We start from the raw sequence: 19,317 nt of genomic DNA, 5'->3' as shown, positions 1-19,317 counted from the left end.
TTTAACCTATTAAGTACCTTTGTTCAGTTTTATGAAAACCATTCTGTCTGCTCTGAATCACTACACAGAAATTGTAGCTGTTCAAATCAAGTAAAAAGTTGGTATTTGTGCTCTGAAAAAGAACTATATGGCTTGGTAAGAGCCTGGTCAAAAAGTCAGTGAAGGAGAGGGAACTAGCTTGACATAATGTTTTCATTGTGAATTCTTAATAGTTATTTTAACCCCTTACTTATAGCCAGCAGGGGGGTTAATACTGATTTTTCAAGGCTTTAAATTGCTAATTCAAGTTAAGTATTACAAAATATTCAGACATGCAAGGTCAAGAGAGTCAGACATTTACGTACCCAAGAGCAAAACAAGCAAGCAATAATACTTCTCTAAAAGCCTATTTGAAAGTCAGAGTTGTATGCTTTTTCCTGGAAATGCAAATTCCTTACAGCGGATGTTTTTTTGGCAGGTCACATGCTGCATCATGTGAAAATCGGGTTAAAGGTAAAGCAGTGTGTCCATCAAATCCCCTCCATCGTAATGGAAGCTACGATCCAGCCAATCACCCGCACAGTGCTCCGAGTTCGGCTGAACATCACTCCTGACTTCACCTGGAATGACCAGGTAAAAAAAAAGGGAGGAGGAGGCAAGACGAGAAACATTAGTTAAGCTTCAATAAAGGAGATGATCACTGGGAGTCCATAGCTGTTTGGATAAGAAAAAAGGCATTTATTTTTAGCTAAAAAGCAACTTTGATGATAGGAATGGAATGACCTTTATGACTTTTGTTGGAGAAAGCAGGCAAAGATCATCTTTTTATTTCTGTTAATCCTTATAACATTGGGCTGTATATAACACATTGAGGCAAATGCTTAATACTGAATATTCACAGTAGTCACACACAGATTAGAGTTATGTTCCCAGTAAGGAGAAGCAAGAAAAAGGGAGACATGAATGGCTCTCTGAACTATGAATGAATGTCAGACAGAAAAGCCTTGAAATGCAGTTCATGTATGCCAGGTTCTGTTGTTCCTCCTGGCTTCACAAATACACATTCACAGTATCAGTGCCTTTCTTCTGCTGCGACTTGTCTGAACAAAAAAACTGAGATAAGTTTGCAATTATGTTCACCTGTATTTTATGGTGCAAATTCATATGAAAGGAGTTGTACCAGTTTCACATTTAGCTATACCCACATCCTTTGATTCAGAATCTGTTCATTAGAAATACATTTAAGATAAATGAAATATAAATGTCCACATGGGGGCATTGTATTGTTGCTGTTACTTCTGAAACTTTCTACAGGAAAAAAGCTACCTCAATGGGCAAACATAATTTTCATCTTTTAAACTTATGAGATTTATGCTTAAGATAACTTATTCTGAAATGGGGATATTAAGTATCTGTTCTTTTATTAAAAAACTCATTTTAAAATCCCTTAGATTACAAGTTTACCTTAATCATAAGTAAATGAGAGTTTTATTCCACAAACACTTAACTTACTTTCGATTTTATTTTCCCTGCCGAAAGGTGTTTTATTTTCTTGTGGAAGTTTCACCAAGTTGTTGTATAAGTGGGAGATTAGCAATCAAAATATAGAAAGTTTGATTTTGCTTGTCACCTAGATTTAGTGAAGAAATATTTGAATGGATTCCTAACATGAATTATAACATGAAATACTTTTTTCTGCCTTATTTATGTTTCAGAAGGAAAAAAAGCATTACTTTTAGGATTGAAACAAGTTTTTATTGTTCAGTCCTTCATCCACTTTACCTGTAATCTGTTAAAGATTAAAAAAAAAAATAATGTTCTTTATATTAAACTTTATCTTAATACAAAGTAATTTCTCAATCCATTGTTAGGTTTTTCTACAATACCTAAGTTCTATATCTTTACAGGTTAAAAAAGGGTCCACACAAAATTATACTGTTGTTTTGATTCTACACCTCTAAATTTAGAGCAAAATTTTGTCAAAAATCTATTTTCTGCCATGACCCCTTTACACAGTTTTTCTGATAGTTGCTTTGGAAACATTATGATTGTTTTATCAATTAAGTTTATGGAGCTGTTTTTGTGTGAATGTTTAGTGGTAATCATAAAAACTTGGGAACGTTTTTTTTTTATTTCTGTAATGTGGTGTTGATTTTCCTGTTTCTTCAGTAAATGAAACTTCTATCACAGTAAATAACTAAAGCTGTTAAATTTTAATAGTCTCTGAAAATGAATAACTGTCTCAAATTCATGCATAGACACTCTGAAACTGCTTCTCCATCATCACATTATTTTAGCAAGCTTCTCAGAAACTTACAGTTTTAGCTGTAATTGGTACAAAAGTTAGCTGCTAAAAAACTCCATCTGAAGAATTGCAGTAATCAAATAAAACCAGTTACGAAAACTTTAAATACCATGCTTAGCTGAAATACCCTGCTTGACTAACATTTCAGGGTTTTAAGATTGTTCCTTTACCTGGATAATTAATTCTATAGTGATCTTATCACAAACTTTGCACTTGACATTACAAGAGAAAGAAGATAGTTTTTGTAGTCATGATATAGGACATCAACTTAATCTCTAGTTTTCAGTACAGGGAGCTCTTTAGCTTGGTAAGATCATGTGAGCCAAATCCCAAATTTTTATTCTATTGTTAGAAGCAAAGGTCTATAAACATACCCAGATAGAGCAATTAAGCCTTAATGCATCTAGGAGGAGTCCAGCAGAAATGCAGGATAATGCAAGTAGTATTAATTAGCTGAATCATATATCAGACATATAGTTTTAGGGAGACAGTTGCCCAAAATACTGGTACGTGCCAGTTCTTAAGAGCTCCCCAGAGTTCTTGAAAATCATTACTGGCAAAAATGTTGCGTTTCCTGTTCCCAGATTTTCCTGCTTACCCCATGCAGTTTTTTCCCGGGATTTTCCAAAATTGGGTTGCTATTAGAGTTAATAATAACATTTCTGAGCTTTGAACTTATTTGCCTTCCTTAATTCTCTTAAATGCTCCTAATCCCTGATGAAATAGTAGTCTCACTGTCATTTTTCAAAATGTCACCTGCATGTCATTTCAGCTGCACTGCTTCAGTTCCCAATGAAGCTGCAAGTGAAATTCAAATGTAATATAAATTAATGACTCTCCATCTATTTGTCTATTGTGCAACTGTGGTAAAAAAGAAAGAAAGGCACCTTAGTTTTATTCTTTGTACATAGTTTTGTCTTCACAAACCAGTACAGACTGTTTTCCGACAGACACAGTAATGAATTATGCTGAAAATAATTTGTGCCATGTGAATCAATACCAGATTCCTGGAGCATTAAAATTGCCATTAGAAGCAACTATGCACTTTGTCTTTTTTCCGATTAAGTTTAGGAAAAATTCCAACTTTTTTTTCATCTCCTGGTTTTGCAACTTATCGCAGTCCTCATCAGAAACACCAGAAATCTACATTCATTTAACAGTATGTCTTCCATACTCCTTTACTATGCATTTTTCTTACTTTCCTAGATATTTAAGTAAAATGTTTGTACGTTGGCAAGCGTTATTTATTCTGACAAAGAAACAAAACATCTTAATTTAGCATCACACCTAGCTATGATTTCTGGCATTGCTGGCATTGCAAAGTAAGGTACAAAACAAAGCAAACAAAAATCTAGGTTTAAAAAGAAGTGTTGCCAGACGGCAGGGAAATCATTCAGTGACGGCTCTATTTATGTTCTTCTCACTTCACCTGTATCAATGGCTACATCAATGGCCTTCTGAATATACTTACTGTACCTTTCTAGAGTAGAGGGGATGAGAGAGAGGAGAGGAATGTCACAATTCAGTGTCCAGTTTTTCCTGAGAGAATGTTTTTGACTGAAAAATGAGCAGACAATTGCAAATGACAATCCTCTATACAGAACCCAAAGGCAGAAGTACAGGGAGGAATAAAGAGAAGGTGTTCTTTCCTAGGAGCCTATAGGGAACCCTGGGGGTTCAGTCTATTTATAAACAGCTGAGGCAGTACCTTCAGTTGCATTTGTATCATGTTCATTGGTATTATGTGTACCTTAAGCAAACCCTTATTGAAGCATAATCTTCAAGCAGACTGATCTAATTCAAAACATTATTTTTCGGTTACTTCTGATTTCTGTATTCCTTTATGAGCCTATGTCAATCAGAAATACATCTACTTTTTTTGCAAACCTAGAGAATCTTGTTACAACTAAAACAAAACTATCTTTTCTACTCATAAAGGTACATGGCAGTGTTGGAGAGCCCTGGTGGATTTGGGTAGAAGACCCTACTAATGATCACATTTATCATTCAGAGTACTTCATCATTCAAAAGAAACAGGTAATGGACTTCTTTCCGAATCTCATAGCAAGACAGAAACAAAGTTAGTGAGATGCGGATTTGTCAGGTCAGTCAAGCAGATTTTTAAATCAGCAGTACAGCGTTCAAATTCAGATATACTTGATCAGCTTGGACTTCCACAACAATTTTTTCTAAGCTCAAATGTCCCTTTTTCTCTTCCTCCTTTGCTGGGATAGTTACTTTCAGATGATAAAGAAAGACTGTAATGGTTTTGTCTATTAAAGAACAAAAGCCAGCCTTATTTTTATCTTTTGAAGACTACAGAAACAAAATTCATTCCAGGCAGTAAAATATTTTATAAAGATGTAAACATTGCACACATACTTATTGTTTTGCGGTAGCAAAGCTTATGAAAGTGAGACAAACTATGGTTTTTCAAGTTACTGATTTTTCTGTGCAGTAATTATTCTCTACGTGTCTGTACTAGGTCATTACTAAAGAACCTCAGCTGCTGGTGTTCACAATCCCAATTTTTGAACCTCTTCCTTCTCAATATTACATTCGAGCTGTGTCCGATAGATGGTTAGGAGCAGAGGCTGTATGTATCATAAATTTTCAACATTTGATCCTTCCAGAGAGACATCCACCCCACACAGGTAACTTCAAATTTGATCATTTTTCTTTAACTGATATTGCTCATATTGAGTTTTTTTATGGTAGTGCAATAAAGTTCTTACTTCTTCTTCATTGTAGAAAAGTTTATGGAATTTTACTTTGTGATATTTCTTCTCCAGCTCTCTAAGCTTTTCAATTCCTGAACAAAATGCAGGAATTTTCATTTCATCTCAATATACTACCAGCCTTTGAGTTACTCCAGGTTCTCTATAAACCATAAGAAAACTGAACCTGTCATATAAAACTAAGCAAATCTCTGTGTTACGGTATGTCTTAGCTTAGTGCTTGCAAGCATTAATTTTCTTCTGGACTGGTTACAAATAATCCTAGACTGTCTTATGAATGGCATTCAGCAAAGAAAAAACAATGCTAAAATTTTGAAAATATGAAACATTTTACTGTTTTTGCTGAGATACATTTTTCATATCAAGTACTGTTACAGCACTGAACATCACATTTCCTCTCATCAAGTTGTGGCCTTCCCCTCCCCCTCCTTTTTTAACACTTGGCACAGAAGCATATGTTTGTGTTTTTCTTCGTTTTTTCTGGATACATAAATTGCTTTATACATTCATTGGGCCTGATGTCATTGTAAAACCTTTCCACTGTAATTACATTTGGCTCATCTAGCAGTCTGTTAAGTGAGTGCCTTCAGAAATGCACAGTTCTCATACGGTGTTGTCCTTTGGCATGCATAAATTCACATGTGTTTGTGAAGTGTTTAGCTATTGTTATACTGTACCTACACTGTCTGGAAAAGCATGTGTAACCTTTTTATCTAATTGACTGATCACTGACTACTATTCAGAAGAAACAGAAAGATATTTACACATCACCAGTTATGGAGCCTCTAGGATTTATGGTAATTGATTTCAATTCCCATCTGGTTCCCACTCAACAATGAAGTACGTAGAGGCTCTGCTAGGCAAAAAAACCCTTCTTTCTCCTCAACAGAACCCAAGAAATTGCTGTTTCTGTGGGAATGATAAAACAGCCATAAGGTATCAGTGAAAAGCATGTGAAGAATATTAGGCATCATTGCCTCAGTAGATTTTATGACTCCCATATCATACCTTAATGTGAAGCACCCTGAAAAGACAAGGAGACCTCCAGCCTCAAAAAAAAAAACCAACCCAAACTTCAAAGCAAGCATCTGTATAGCAGAATCACTGCAGTCTCCTTAATTTGGTAGGATTCCAAATCCAATCTGGTTATATATATCATCTTCCAAATTCCACAATCTCTAATTATTTGGATAGCAGATGCCCTCAAGATATATTGAGAATTATATATTGAAAAGCTGTTTGTTTATTTATTATGTCTTTAATTATACATTTAAAGGATTAGATGCAAAATTTAGCTGTACTCATCTGATTTGTATTACTCCATCAACTTGGAAACTCCAAAGAATCCTTCCTTCTTCAATAGACTTTTTTTCCCTTGAACTTTAAATACTCCACATTTTGTTATCATAAGAAGCTGGACATACATATGATCTAACACAGTGATTTTAGAACTTACTACAAGTGGGTGAAAACAGCTATAAGAAAAAGATTAATATATGCAAATAACTGATTCACAGCTATCAGGGTACTTTAAAAATTACTTGCAGAAAGATTTCAGAGCTATAAAAACAACTTTTTTATTTTTCTTCATCAAAGTGAACAATTACCCAAATGTGTACTCTCTGTCATATGAGATACTAAGTAAAACATTTTTCAGTGTAAATTGTTTTCCACTAGATTACTGGTTAGTGTATTTGTCTTCATAACAAGCTATTTCATGTCATGGCATCTCTTGTCATGCACTTACGATTATTTTGTGGTTTTAGAGCTTCTGGATCTTCAGCCTTTGCCTATCACAGCCTTGGGACATCGCGAATATGAAGTCCTGTACAAATTCACACACTTCAACCCTATCCAGACACAGATATTTCATACTCTTTATCACACAGACTGCAATGTTCTTCTTGGAGCGCCTACAGGTTCTGGAAAAACTGTTGCAGCTGAATTAGCCATCTTTAGAGTTTTTAACAAGTATCCCACATCAAAGGTTTGTAAAATAGGTTTACTAGAATCATTTTGTTATGAGTGTTTTTTCAGCAATAGAAAACCCTAGAAGAAAACTATGGGGAACTGAATTTTACTTTCTCCAATTTGCATGTGCATGGATACAAAATGGTACTGCATTAGGTACACTGCGCTTTTACTTCAACTATTTATTTTAATCAGTTGACAACTAGAGTTAAATCTACAAACATGGCATTCAGGCATGCTGGATTTCCTTTTCATCCTTACTTAACTGTGTATCCTGCTTTAATCTCCTTCTACTAGCAGTGGTACTGTTTTATAGCTGTTAGTTCCCTTCCATGTGAATACAACTAGCCCAGTCTCTCTATTATTTAAACAAATAAGGTGCAGTTAATTACTACAAGCAAATATTCTGTTCCAGCTCGCCCCTGTGTTTTAAATTGCCTAAAAGTTGAACAACTCACCTTTTGGAGTTTTCTTTTCAAAGTGAATATATATCTGCTTCTTGACTTAGCCATATTGTCTTAGTTAACCACGTTTTAGCTTTAAAGTCTTTCAAAAAGATATTTGTATCTGACTGGGAGATTTTTAAAAAGTATAACCTTTCTATTAACAGAGATTGTGTACATAAATTCCTTAATCATCTTTGAATTTAAATATCTTCATGTAATTTGCTAGTCCAAGGGAGGTAAATAAGTCACTCATACACTTTCAACTTATCTGTGAGACATACAATATAGCCAGTTCTCACAGGAATGCATCTTTTAGGTTTTAATAAAGCTGTAAGCCTGGCTATATATTTTAAAGAATGTATGTGAATTCTTCATGTAGCAGTTTCTTCATGTTCAAAAGCTTTAGAATTTTTAACCATAAATCTATAAGTAAATACTGTTTGTACATTTGAGCATATTCCCCTCTGCTCTGCAGGCTTCTTTGGGAAAAATATTGTGACATTTTGCTTAAAATAATCAGCTTTTTTATTTAATTGGTCATGTTTTAATAATTTAATGACATAAATAGAAATCAGGTAAGATATTGCTTGCTAGAAATTCAGATTATTTCTATTCCAGAATGTTAACATGCAGATTTTATAGTCATGGCAAAAAAACCCCATTATTTACACAACTGGGTTTTGATTTTAAAAGGTGTGCTGAATACTTCAAGAATTTATTCTTTTATCTGAATTTATTTGCTTATTAATTGCTCAGGAAACAAAACAGTATTTCAAGCATTATGTCTCTTTTAAATATAATCCTGCTGTAGGTCATTTAAGGGACTCAGACCTTATTTATTTTATAAATTATGAGTATGTTCAAATCTCACAAATACTATGTGTTGTAGGTACACTTCAATAAAGGTTTCTTGTTTAACTTTTAGTTTTGTGCCTTTTCTTTTGTAGGCAGTGTATATTGCACCCTTAAAAGCACTCGTCCGTGAGAGGATTGAGGACTGGAAAGTTAGGATTGAAGAAAAGCTTGGTAAAAAGTATGTTTCTCCTTACCTATTCAGAGAATTGAGAAGCAAAAGAACAGCTCATCAAGTATGAATAAAATCTCAAAATACTTACGAGTATTTCAAAAAGGGTTTTGGTTTTATACTGTCCTTCAAATTTCTAGTACTTGAAAAGTTCTATCAATCATCACTGTAGTGATATATCAAAACTAAGATCAAAAATGATAGATCAAAAGTGATAGATCAAAATCAAACCTAAGAAAGGGATACACTTTGATACCCAGCTATTTTTGTTCTCATTGCTTGCCAGTATAAAAAATACAAAGCTCAGATTTCAGTCCACAGTATCCTTGGAAATTGAAAATATAAGTCAAAATAAGCTTTTGTTAGAAACCTTAGCTGTAAGGAACATACAGGACTTGCATGAACTGTATAATAATAGTCATACTATGTCATTCATATATAAATTAATATAATTTTATTCCTTGGTAACATTAATTCCTGCTGATCATCCCAGGTGTTGGAGTTCAGCCATTACTTTATGATCTATAAGGTAGATCAGTCATGTTGATGCTTTCCAAAATTATAGTTTCCTGAATTAAAATTTTTATCCATAGGATGCGTTATTTAGGTCCTTCACCTTTTCTAAATATAGCCTTTTTCCTAAGCTAAGCTCAAAGCATGCCACAAGAGAAAGAGATGCTCTTCTGTGTACCTGAAATTACCAGTAATATTCCTGTTGTTATCACAGCAATGAGATAAAATATTTTATAGTAATATTTCTTTCTTGAAATTTGCAATTACTTGTGTCTGAAATTTTGAACAGAAGATGCAGATTGCTTTGAGGAATTTTTATTAGATTTAGATTCAACTGGTTCAACTGGATGTAGAATGTGTCATTGAAACGTCAAAAACCCATTGTAATGCATCCATCTAAAATGATGGATCATCACAAATGCTGCAAACAATTGGAAAAACTCTTCTAATCTTCTTCAAAAAGTAATCTCAGGCTAATTTCTGCACCTTAATGGACCTTCACCAGCAAATGCAATACACACTGCAGTTTAGCCTCATTATTCAAACCAGAGATCCATACAGAACAGCAGGCAGCAACGTGGTAGCCTCCATGAAAGCTTTCATCCTGTCTATGATAGGGTGTTATGATTCACATTACATCATACCAGTATTATGTTATCTTCATTTTGGTCAACTAACCATTGGTTGGGACTCATATTTGTCCTCTTCTTTTTATATGATTTTGCTAAGGAATGTATTTGGTATTTATATGGTGTTTACTAGGGGAACAAAGAGACAGGTTTATTTACTTAAAACAACTTTGAAAATCCTGTTAAAGGTGTTTGACAAGATGCAAAATTACTTTGCTTAATTTTGTTTCTTTCCTCTTTTAAGAATTTAAGTTAAGGAGTAAATATTTGAACATTAAGATGTTTTAAAGCTTTGTAAAGCCAAGCCACTGTCCTTCTTGATTACAGGGTTGTAGAGTTGACAGGAGATGTGACTCCTGATATGAGAGCTATTGCCCAAGCTGACCTGATTGTTACTACCCCAGAGAAGTGGGATGGTGTCAGCAGAAGCTGGCAGAACAGAAGCTATGTTCAGAAGGTTGCCATTCTTATCATAGATGAGATCCATCTTCTAGGTGAGCATGTTTCGCTGCTTTTGATCAGAATCATTGCTAATTGATTGCTAAAGGAGTGTGCTGTTACTTATGATGTGAATATACTTTTTGATATCTGAACCTTTTCTTCTTCTCTGTTTTTCAATTGACTTTTCATTTACTAGGGGATGAGAGAGGCCCAGTATTGGAAGTCATTGTGTCTCGAACAAACTTTATCTCATCTCACACAGAGAAGCCTGTAAGAGTAGTTGGTTTGTCCACTGCTTTAGCAAATGCCAGAGACCTTGCTGACTGGCTAAATATTAATCAGGTATGAAAAAAGTTTTAGAAAATGGATATGTATTTGTCCTGCAGCAAAACAAAATAGCAATTGATAAGATAATTCAAGGTTAAACTTGAAAAAAATGTTCTCTTGTAGATGGGTCTGTTCAACTTCCGACCGTCAGTGCGCCCAGTTCCTCTGGAGGTGCACATTCAGGGCTTCCCTGGCCAGCATTACTGTCCTCGCATGGCCAGCATGAACAAACCTGCTTTTCAGGGTAAGCAGCGAGCTCCTAGACCCTCTCCTTCTTTCTGTAAAAGAAAAAGGGACTTTACACAGTTATTTGCAGCACGTTTGCAACATGTGTTACTGTATGTACTCTTGGCATGTATTGGGGGAATCTGCTCTGCTAATGGCCCAAAGCTATTTGTCTGAAACATAAAGTGTGCTGCAAATGCAACATGTAACAGAGGAATGTAATGTATTTAGAACAGAAGAATAAAATTAGTGTTAGCAAAGGGGAAATAAAATGTGTTTTCTCTTAGTGTTTGACACCAGAAAGAAATATTTGTGTAAAAATATTTGAAATTTAGAAAGCAATAAAACCATTCATACTATTAATCTGCTGAGGTATTTTCATATGGACCACTGCATGTAAGCATTAAAACAGAACAGAAGTTGCAAGTCAGGCTAACCTCCTATGATTCTAGTTTCAAAGCAATAACCATAAAATTCAAAATTTGTAGTGCATCCAGATTTGCTTCTGTTTCCAATTTTTTATTCTTAACCAAGCTGGCAAGCAGTATAGACTTAAGAAAAACTCTCTTGTATTTTATTTGAACATGTTTTGTTTTCGTTACATAAGGAATATTTATTATATCAATTAAAAATAACCTCCAAAATAAATTTTGTAATCTGAACTGCTGTTGATTGTGAGGTGACATTTGCGAGGGGACTTTTTAGCTGCTTTAATTAGCCTTATGACAGAAGCAAAGTATTGATTGTGGACTAGAGACCAATCTTGACAGCTCGGATTATTTACACCTCCACAAGAGCATTGTACAAAAACACTAATGAACAATAAATCTGTCTTGGGCTGTGCTGCCACACCTGTTCCTGAAGCAACAAAAATCCATTAGATGTTGGGCTTTTAAAATATATAGATATATTGGTATATGTAGTTGTAAGATATAAATACACATGAATTATCCTATTTCAGTAATTTCCCAACTGCATCGCGCGTGTATATGCAGGAGCACATGCTGGGTAGTATTCAGGAACTGGGGAATAATATGTGCTGGTGGGCAGTATGAAATAGTTTTCAGAAATTAACAATACATAAATTTAATTGCTTGAATGAGAATTACATGAGAAAACACACAAACAGATTTATAAGTGGTTTAGAGAGAATATTTGAAATTCTAGGTACACCTAGAATATATACTATATATATATAGTACTATATATATATATATACTTCTAGTGCTTGTTGAAGTTAGAAAATCTCTATAAATATGATTTATTGCACACTCTGTTCCCCACTTGTTTGACATGATACAGTCAAGGTTATTTTAGCATTTTCATGGGAATACTTATTCCTGAGTCCATAACAATTTCACTGCAAGCTGAAATTTTTCAAAGATTGGCTGAGCAAGAAAATGCTTTTTAAAAAAGTCCTAAAACATAACTGGTTTAAATATATCGTCATTGGTTTAAATAGATCAGACTAATTAGTAAACACAGAAACAAAGTTCTCTTGTACTGTAATGCCCACTTCCACAGCAGCTATTGAAAAGTCACTTTCTACTTTTTTTACCTTTTCTGATATTGGTAGATTGAAGTGGTCCTTCATAGGCTGACATGAGTTGATGCAGTTTGAGCTCTGGGTCAGACAGACAGCAAATTTTAGACCTTCATGGCACTTAGTCTGAGACAATAGTGTAGAAAAAACATTAACATACTTATTAGGCTGAGATAGAGAATTTCTCAAGCTTGAAGTCTAGAAAGCTCGTCTAGGTTTTGTAGTGTTTTGTTGGGTTTTTTTCATAACTGGTTCTCTTAATTAGCTTAGTGATCACTGAAGTAGCAGGGAAAATCGACTGAGACTCAGCTAAGCATAGTTTTATGGTCTTTGGTTCAGAGGTGGTGTATTCTCACCTCAGTTGTATCCATTATCCATCCAGCAGAATAGACTCAGCAGACATACCTGTATGTCATCTGCAGAGTGGTCTATCAGCTGTCATGGGATTGCAAGGAGAAACCCTAATTTTTGTCATTAAAGGGTCTAATTCTCAAATTCTGTTTTGCTCAACAGCAATTCGGAGTCATTCTCCAGCCAAGCCTGTTCTTATTTTTGTGTCATCCAGACGTCAGACAAGGCTTACTGCCTTAGATCTCATCGCTTTCCTAGCCACAGAGGATGATCCCAAACAATGGCTGAAGATGGATGAAAGAGAGGTAGAATCATTTCACCTTCCTTATTTGTGTTTTGCTTCTATTTTATTGATGTTTGTTTGAAAAAAATAAATGATCTAAAACAAAAGAGCCGTTTGAGGGTAGATCTTGAAAGAGTTGTGCATATGCTAAATTTCCTTATGTATTAAAAGTAGTGTCAACATTAAGGCTATAGAAGCGTCTGTGCAAGAGCGGAACTTCAGAACACAAACTCTTTTATCTTTGTTTTTTCCTGCATATCTCTTATTAATGCTAGTTCCATGGTCCCAGACAACATATATCACATGGTGCAAGTCTTTGATACCAAGATAAGACAAAGACTAAAAGAAAGAGGGCTAGTGCTCTCTAAAGTTTACAGCTGGACATCTGTGACATATAGATGTTGAGCTGAAATCTAAACCAAGTCTCTTTCAGTGTTTTAGGAGAAAAATCATCCTTCTCATGAGATGCATTTTGTATATGTATATGCATATATATCTGTGTGATTATATGTACCTATGTATATACGTGCATCCATCGATATTCATAGATAGATAGATATACTGCAGAACCAATCATTTAGCAATGGTTCAGTCTTGCATATTAAGGAAATAAATCAATGATATAAAAAAAGTAACGAAAGCCAATATCTTTGTTTTAAGAATGTAAAGATTGCAAAGTCAAACACTTAGATGTTAAACAGTGCTAGAGTAAAGGCTTTTTTTTATTCTTTTTCAAGCAATATAATCTTTAATTACATTTTCTTCTATTTTTTTTTAAATCTTCTTTTGTTTACTTCAAAACGTGAATGATGGCTAAATAATAAACAACCATTCAATATTCTCTTTTATCTGCATTCTTCAAACTGTATATCAGATTCAGATTATATTTAATTCACTCAGTTTGGCACCTGCTCTGAATACAGTATTATTTATTTCCTTCTGCACTAATGGTCCTGATTATAGTGTATCACTGCTGCAAAACAGGTTTTTTTTGGTTGATATTCAGATTTTCTAGATTTTGGAAACTAGCTTTTTCTAATTGTTGCAGATCTTCTACTAGGAATTTCTGTGATAATTTAGGGCCAAAACAAAGCAAAATGCAGGAATCACAAACATAAAATCCAAGTTGAATAGTTGAATACTGTATGAATATTTATATATAAACAGTTTTATCAATGGTTATACAATTGTAAATATTATATGCGAAAAACTGTAGATTTCTACATTATATTGTTTGTGTTTATTTGCTCTTTGCCAAAAAATAAAATGTGATTTTTCAGAGATAAAGCATAACATCTTTATCCTTCCTGTTTTGGATGGATTTTAAAATAGAAAATGGCTGTCTTGGTTGATAAACTATTACTGCTAAAGTGTATCTTAACTTGATGGTGCTTTTCTAGCTGTAGAACCTCTATTTAATGTTTTCTTGAACTTAATAGAAACATCTCATATCCAAGTTATTATTACTTAGTAGAATACTCTAGTACCTTGTGCTGGTTTACTGTAGTAATCTCACCTACAATTCGAATATGCACTGGGCAACTTGCCCTAAATGACTTGCATTATTATGAATAGTTTCCCCATGTCCTGGGAGCCACTGCTATTCCAAAAAGAACTTAACTGAAGCTTCTTCACTTGCTGGAAAAGGGTTTTCTATTAGGAGTCTTTGAATTTCATGTTTCAGAATAAGCCTCTGAAGGTTTTGAAATAGGAGCCAACAAGGACAAGCAGACTTTGCATTTATTAGTTTAATAACATTTGCATATGATTTATATTTGAATTAATAAGCTGAATGTTTGGAGCATGAGATACCTACCAAGTTACTCAGGTCTGATTACGTAAATGTAAAAGACTGAGGATTAAGTTCTAAGTTGTTATATCTTACCACTATTATGCAGAACACAATTCTGTTTGAAGTACCCACAATTTCAAGTGGACATTTCTTTGGGTAATTATGGGACTAGTTTGTAGTTTTGTGTTTTAAATGAGCATGATTAGCCTGAGTTTCATTTGACATTGAAGGAAAGGACAAGGCTCTAGTAGTGCTACATACATAGTGTATATCCTGCCTAATTTTTTAATAATAATAAACCCTAATCATAATTTAGGGGGTTTTTAATTTAAAAAATTTAATCTCAAGTAACATTAGGGTCAGGCTTTGACTAGGTGAAATAGACAAAATTCTCCCCAGATTGCTTTAATGTTTTCAAGTTTGAAAAGTAGAACTAGCAAATACTTTATAGTAGGTATTCCATGTCTTAAACCCTTGTCCAAAATTTCAAGTGTTTCTCAATTCCGTATGGGATTAAAATGGACCAGTTAGAAGAATTAAATTGTTGTTGCCTTTTAAACAACAACTTTTTTTTCCTGTCAGTTTTTCACGTTTGTTTTTTTTTGCCAACCACTGTTCCTTTAGGGGGACTTACAGAAAAATTACTTTACTTTCAAAATAGTCATAATTCTTAACTCTGAAGTATTTTGAGATATATGAGATTTTTCATGGGTGTATACAAAGTTAGCAAGCTGTACAGCAGACCATGGCATTTTTCTTCAGTCGGCCTTATTTGTATAATATTAATTTTGGCTGACATAAGATTCCTTTGAGAACTCACAAGTTTTGTTTAATGGTGCAATTGCGTTTGCTACATGATGGCTAAAAGCTCGTCTGTTTATGTTAGCTTCCCAGTGAGTAGATTTCATAAGGCTTCTTGAAGTGTTGTAAAACAGTGCCATCCATAATAGCTTCTAAAGGGCTGATGTTGAGGTAGAGACAGATTCTTACAGCCATTAAAAGTGTTTTTTTCTTTGTTACTCTTTGTGATGGTATCAGAGAGATTCAGGCCTTGTGGGGAAGAGATTGGAATACAGCAGAGACCAGTACTGGGTCTTTGTTAATGTCATTGTTACCAATACTGGACCTTTTTTTATCAGCTATGCCATCATCTTAGCTTCCCTAATCTTCTCTGTAGAGATTCTCCCTGTGGTGGTAAAACAGGCTCTTGTTTGAAGCTTGTGATGAATGATTCTGTTCACAGTCTACCAGACTGCTTTTCACAGTACTCTCAGGTAACAGGCAAATCTACCTCTGTTTTTGCCACCCAGCTCCAATTACCAAATTCAGGCAATGTATCAATCAGTTATATGTCAAATGACATGAACTTGCATGAACCTTCTAGAATACATATTTGTATCTATATGTGACATACAGAAACAACCCTTCAACTGTTGCCACCAACATAGGTAACAGCCTGCCTGGATCATGGAGGAATCATACAAGATGTTCTTTCCCTCATAGGAGTCATTATCTAACAGGTGCAACTGAAGTTAGTCAAGAAGGAATTTTCTTATACATGCATCTTCTGAAAAATATGTATGTTATAGGCAGCTCCATTAGGTTTTGGGAATGGTTGTTCCTGGACACTTGAATTTCATGTCTAATGTGCAAGTTTTGGCTCATACCCATTACAGCATTCAGAAAGCTGAAAGGTATGCAGAAAGCTGAAACAGCAATCAGTCTTCATAAAACTGGCCAGTACTTAATGAAAATTGCTGTTTCTAATAATGCTCTGTTTTGAAGTTCTGCTGGACCTGTTGCGGCACTACAATAGTTAAATTTGCTTAATAGATTCTATCCAACTAAGTTTCAGGCTGTGTGCATGCTTTTTGTGAAGAAATGGCCACTCAAAGACCTCATGTATTACATTACTTTTGTCTGACCAAGGATGCCTCCAATGATGTTTGAAATACCCTTCTTACCAGGATTTGTAGCTGATGCTTTAAAGCTCACCCCTACATTTTCCAATTACACATGCAGATATTCTCCAGGATTTAAGCAAGACTGCTACAGTTTTCCCAGAGTATGAGTGGGCAGTCTCTAGGAAAAGAAAGAGTAGTTACCTTTAGAGTCTTAGAAATGTTTTTTAATTGTTCTGTAAGGTGCATTGTCCATACACATTCCAAAATGAGCTCTCTATCTCTCTTACAATATGCCCCAAGACTGAGTTTATTTTTCACTGAAGAGTGAAGAAGCAGCAGCAGAAGCTGTCTTCCTTGCCTTCTGCAATAATAGCAAGGACTCTTCATTAGATACCACTCTGTAAAGATTGTCCTGGTTATACTTTTGAGGCACAGGTGCATCATGACAGAAATGTGAATGGACAGTGCATCTCAAAGTGGAGACTACATCTGTAAATAGAGTGGTTCTTCGTTTCTTTTTCTTGTTCTTTGATGCCAACGTGCCCATGAAAAAAGAAAATGTTATGCTTACCCTGGGTTTTTTGTATAACCATTAGAGGATTTTTAAATACACACTTCCCAGCTAAAATTCTAATTTGGTCTTGTCAGCCAGGACTGTCATGTTCAAGCTTGTGGCCCATTACTTATCTTGTTAAAAGGGAAGATAGCTCAGATTATCCTTTTGGAAACAGACAGTGTGACCAGTTTCTGATGGTCAGCTTGTGTAAGATCAGTTATACTGTTCTACATTAGGAGCTGATTAAAGAGGGACAAGTCCTTCTCTGTCAGAAATTGCATCTACGTCTGTGGTGGCAGAAAATGTTGCAATCTTTTTACAACTTAATTTATTAGAATCAAGTTTTCAGTTTATTTATTTTTCTCTAATGTTTTTACAGCTTTTTGTTTTTAACCTAAAACAAAAGTACAAAAGCAGTATTTATGGTTTATTGTTTGAAGTTAGAATGCAGTACTCACCAGCAGACAAGCAGGGTGTTTTCTTATTTGTTTGGTGGGGTTTCTTTAAAAATTTATTCCCTGTCCAGATACTTGGATTTATTTATTTTTTTTCTGTTTACAGTGCAAGGAGGGAGAAGACATGTACCAGTGTACATAGTTTTAACTTTAACCACAATGGTTTTTGCATTCTGCTTTGTGCATCATTTTACCATCTGCATCTTGTTAAGACTGTTCTTTATGAAACCTCTAGAAATAACTAATATCCTTTAGCACAAACATACCTACAGTAATATTCAATAGCATCCATATCAGGCAATAGTTTGCCGCCACCGAATTCAAGGGCCCTTGAATGAAGGACATTCATTGACTGCAAAAGAACGAATCAGACCCATCCTGATTTTACCCTTTTAGATGTGTGAGTGTATAAACATCTGTGCACTAATTCTGGATTAGTTCGTATGTGTTTGTACATTATGTGGAAATACCCATAGACATATGCATGAAAGTGAATGAAATTTTACCAATAGTTCTGGTTTACATTGTTAACAAAAGAGCCCAAAGCCAACAAAAAAGTCCTAAGAATTCTTGGAAAGACAAAAGATGGTTTTTCCTTCACTAACCTTTAAATCAAAGAACCTATTATATCCATGTTAATATTTTGAGATAATGTTGTGCTATAAAACAGGAATAGAAGTGGTCTGTGTCATGACACTGGTCTGTGTCATGAACAGGTATATTGCTGTCATTTAAATGTGTCTTTTTAAATGTTTTAATATATTATTATAGTTTAATGTATTATTATGTATTGTTAAATATGATTTAATAATATATTTTAACTGTTTAAACCACATTTGAAAATGTTCTTTGAATAATCTTATTTGAGTTGTTTTAGGCATCTTGTTCTGTGTGGGATAGTTCTGAAGTATAAGCCAACTTTTCATCAAAAATAATTTTGTAAGATGTTTATTTTTTCTGCTTTTAAAGATCAGTAGGGTACCCAAGAATGATTTCTAAGTGTTTCACTCATTATAGAAGTTCAGCTTCCTTCTACAAGACGTTGGTTTTATGACACAAAAGTGTGTCATAAAAATTACCATTTAGTTATAACAAGGAGATGTTTTTATTTCACTTAACATCTGTAGCAGATGTGAAATATGTAATTATTTTTGTAAAAGACTTCATAACTTTCACGATTCTTTTGTTTGGCAGATCTTTCTTCTATTGGGCATTTTAGACAATTGATAAGCATTATTCAGTGGCATATGGTCTGAGTCTGACGTGCTTTGAAAAGAGTAGAGAGTACTAATAATGAGGATTCTGTGAAAATGGGAAAACCAGCACAACAGATACGCTTTGAGAAAGTATGGGGTTTTAGCATCTTGAAACAATATATCACACTCAAAGGGACAGAATTGGGCTGCACAATCTGTTAGCTCATTCTTGTCCAATCTGGTCTCCTCCTTTCTTTTGGAGCCAGCATTGTCATCAACTTGCTGAATTATACTCTGACTGGAATGTATTTCAGGCACAGGGTAATGTATCTGCTTAAATGGAATCCTATCTTTCTACAAAAGCTTTTTAAGTATAATAAATTTAAAATATTAAAAAAAAGTTCTATTAGCTTTAAGTAAATGGTTCAACAGTTTACATATGTGCAGGAACAAAGAAAATGACTACTTAGTAGTTTGAGAAAAATCGAGTTTGTTCAGAAATTAGAAGAGAAAATGTAGAAATAAAGTTTATTTTTTAGAATAAATATTTTACGATGCTACAAGATTTCCAAATTGGTTTTCAGGAGATATTTTTCTTTGTTCATCAAAAAAAACCTATGAAGGATAGCAAAACCTTTC

General features: G+C 34.3%; 1 protein-coding gene across 1 annotated transcript in view; it reads left to right on the top strand.

The window, feature by feature from the left end:
- ASCC3 (activating signal cointegrator 1 complex subunit 3) overlaps nucleotides 1-19,317 on the top strand; it is a 255,062-nt gene that overhangs the window by 174,695 nt on the left and 61,050 nt on the right. The window contains exons 22-30 of the mRNA XM_008637741.2: nucleotides 458-612; nucleotides 4,223-4,321; nucleotides 4,770-4,938; nucleotides 6,789-7,009; nucleotides 8,387-8,472; nucleotides 9,933-10,099; nucleotides 10,243-10,388; nucleotides 10,497-10,617; nucleotides 12,655-12,797. Of these exons, the coding sequence (XP_008635963.1) occupies nucleotides 458-612; nucleotides 4,223-4,321; nucleotides 4,770-4,938; nucleotides 6,789-7,009; nucleotides 8,387-8,472; nucleotides 9,933-10,099; nucleotides 10,243-10,388; nucleotides 10,497-10,617; nucleotides 12,655-12,797 (1,307 nt within the window). The remainder of the gene's footprint in view (nucleotides 1-457; nucleotides 613-4,222; nucleotides 4,322-4,769; nucleotides 4,939-6,788; nucleotides 7,010-8,386; nucleotides 8,473-9,932; nucleotides 10,100-10,242; nucleotides 10,389-10,496; nucleotides 10,618-12,654; nucleotides 12,798-19,317) is intronic.

This window comes from Corvus brachyrhynchos, unplaced genomic scaffold (assembly GCF_000691975.1).
Source record: "Corvus brachyrhynchos isolate BGI_N302 unplaced genomic scaffold, ASM69197v1 scaffold14, whole genome shotgun sequence".
Lineage (NCBI taxonomy): Eukaryota > Metazoa > Chordata > Aves > Passeriformes > Corvidae > Corvus > Corvus brachyrhynchos.
This window is presented reverse-complemented; position numbering and strand designations above follow the sequence as displayed.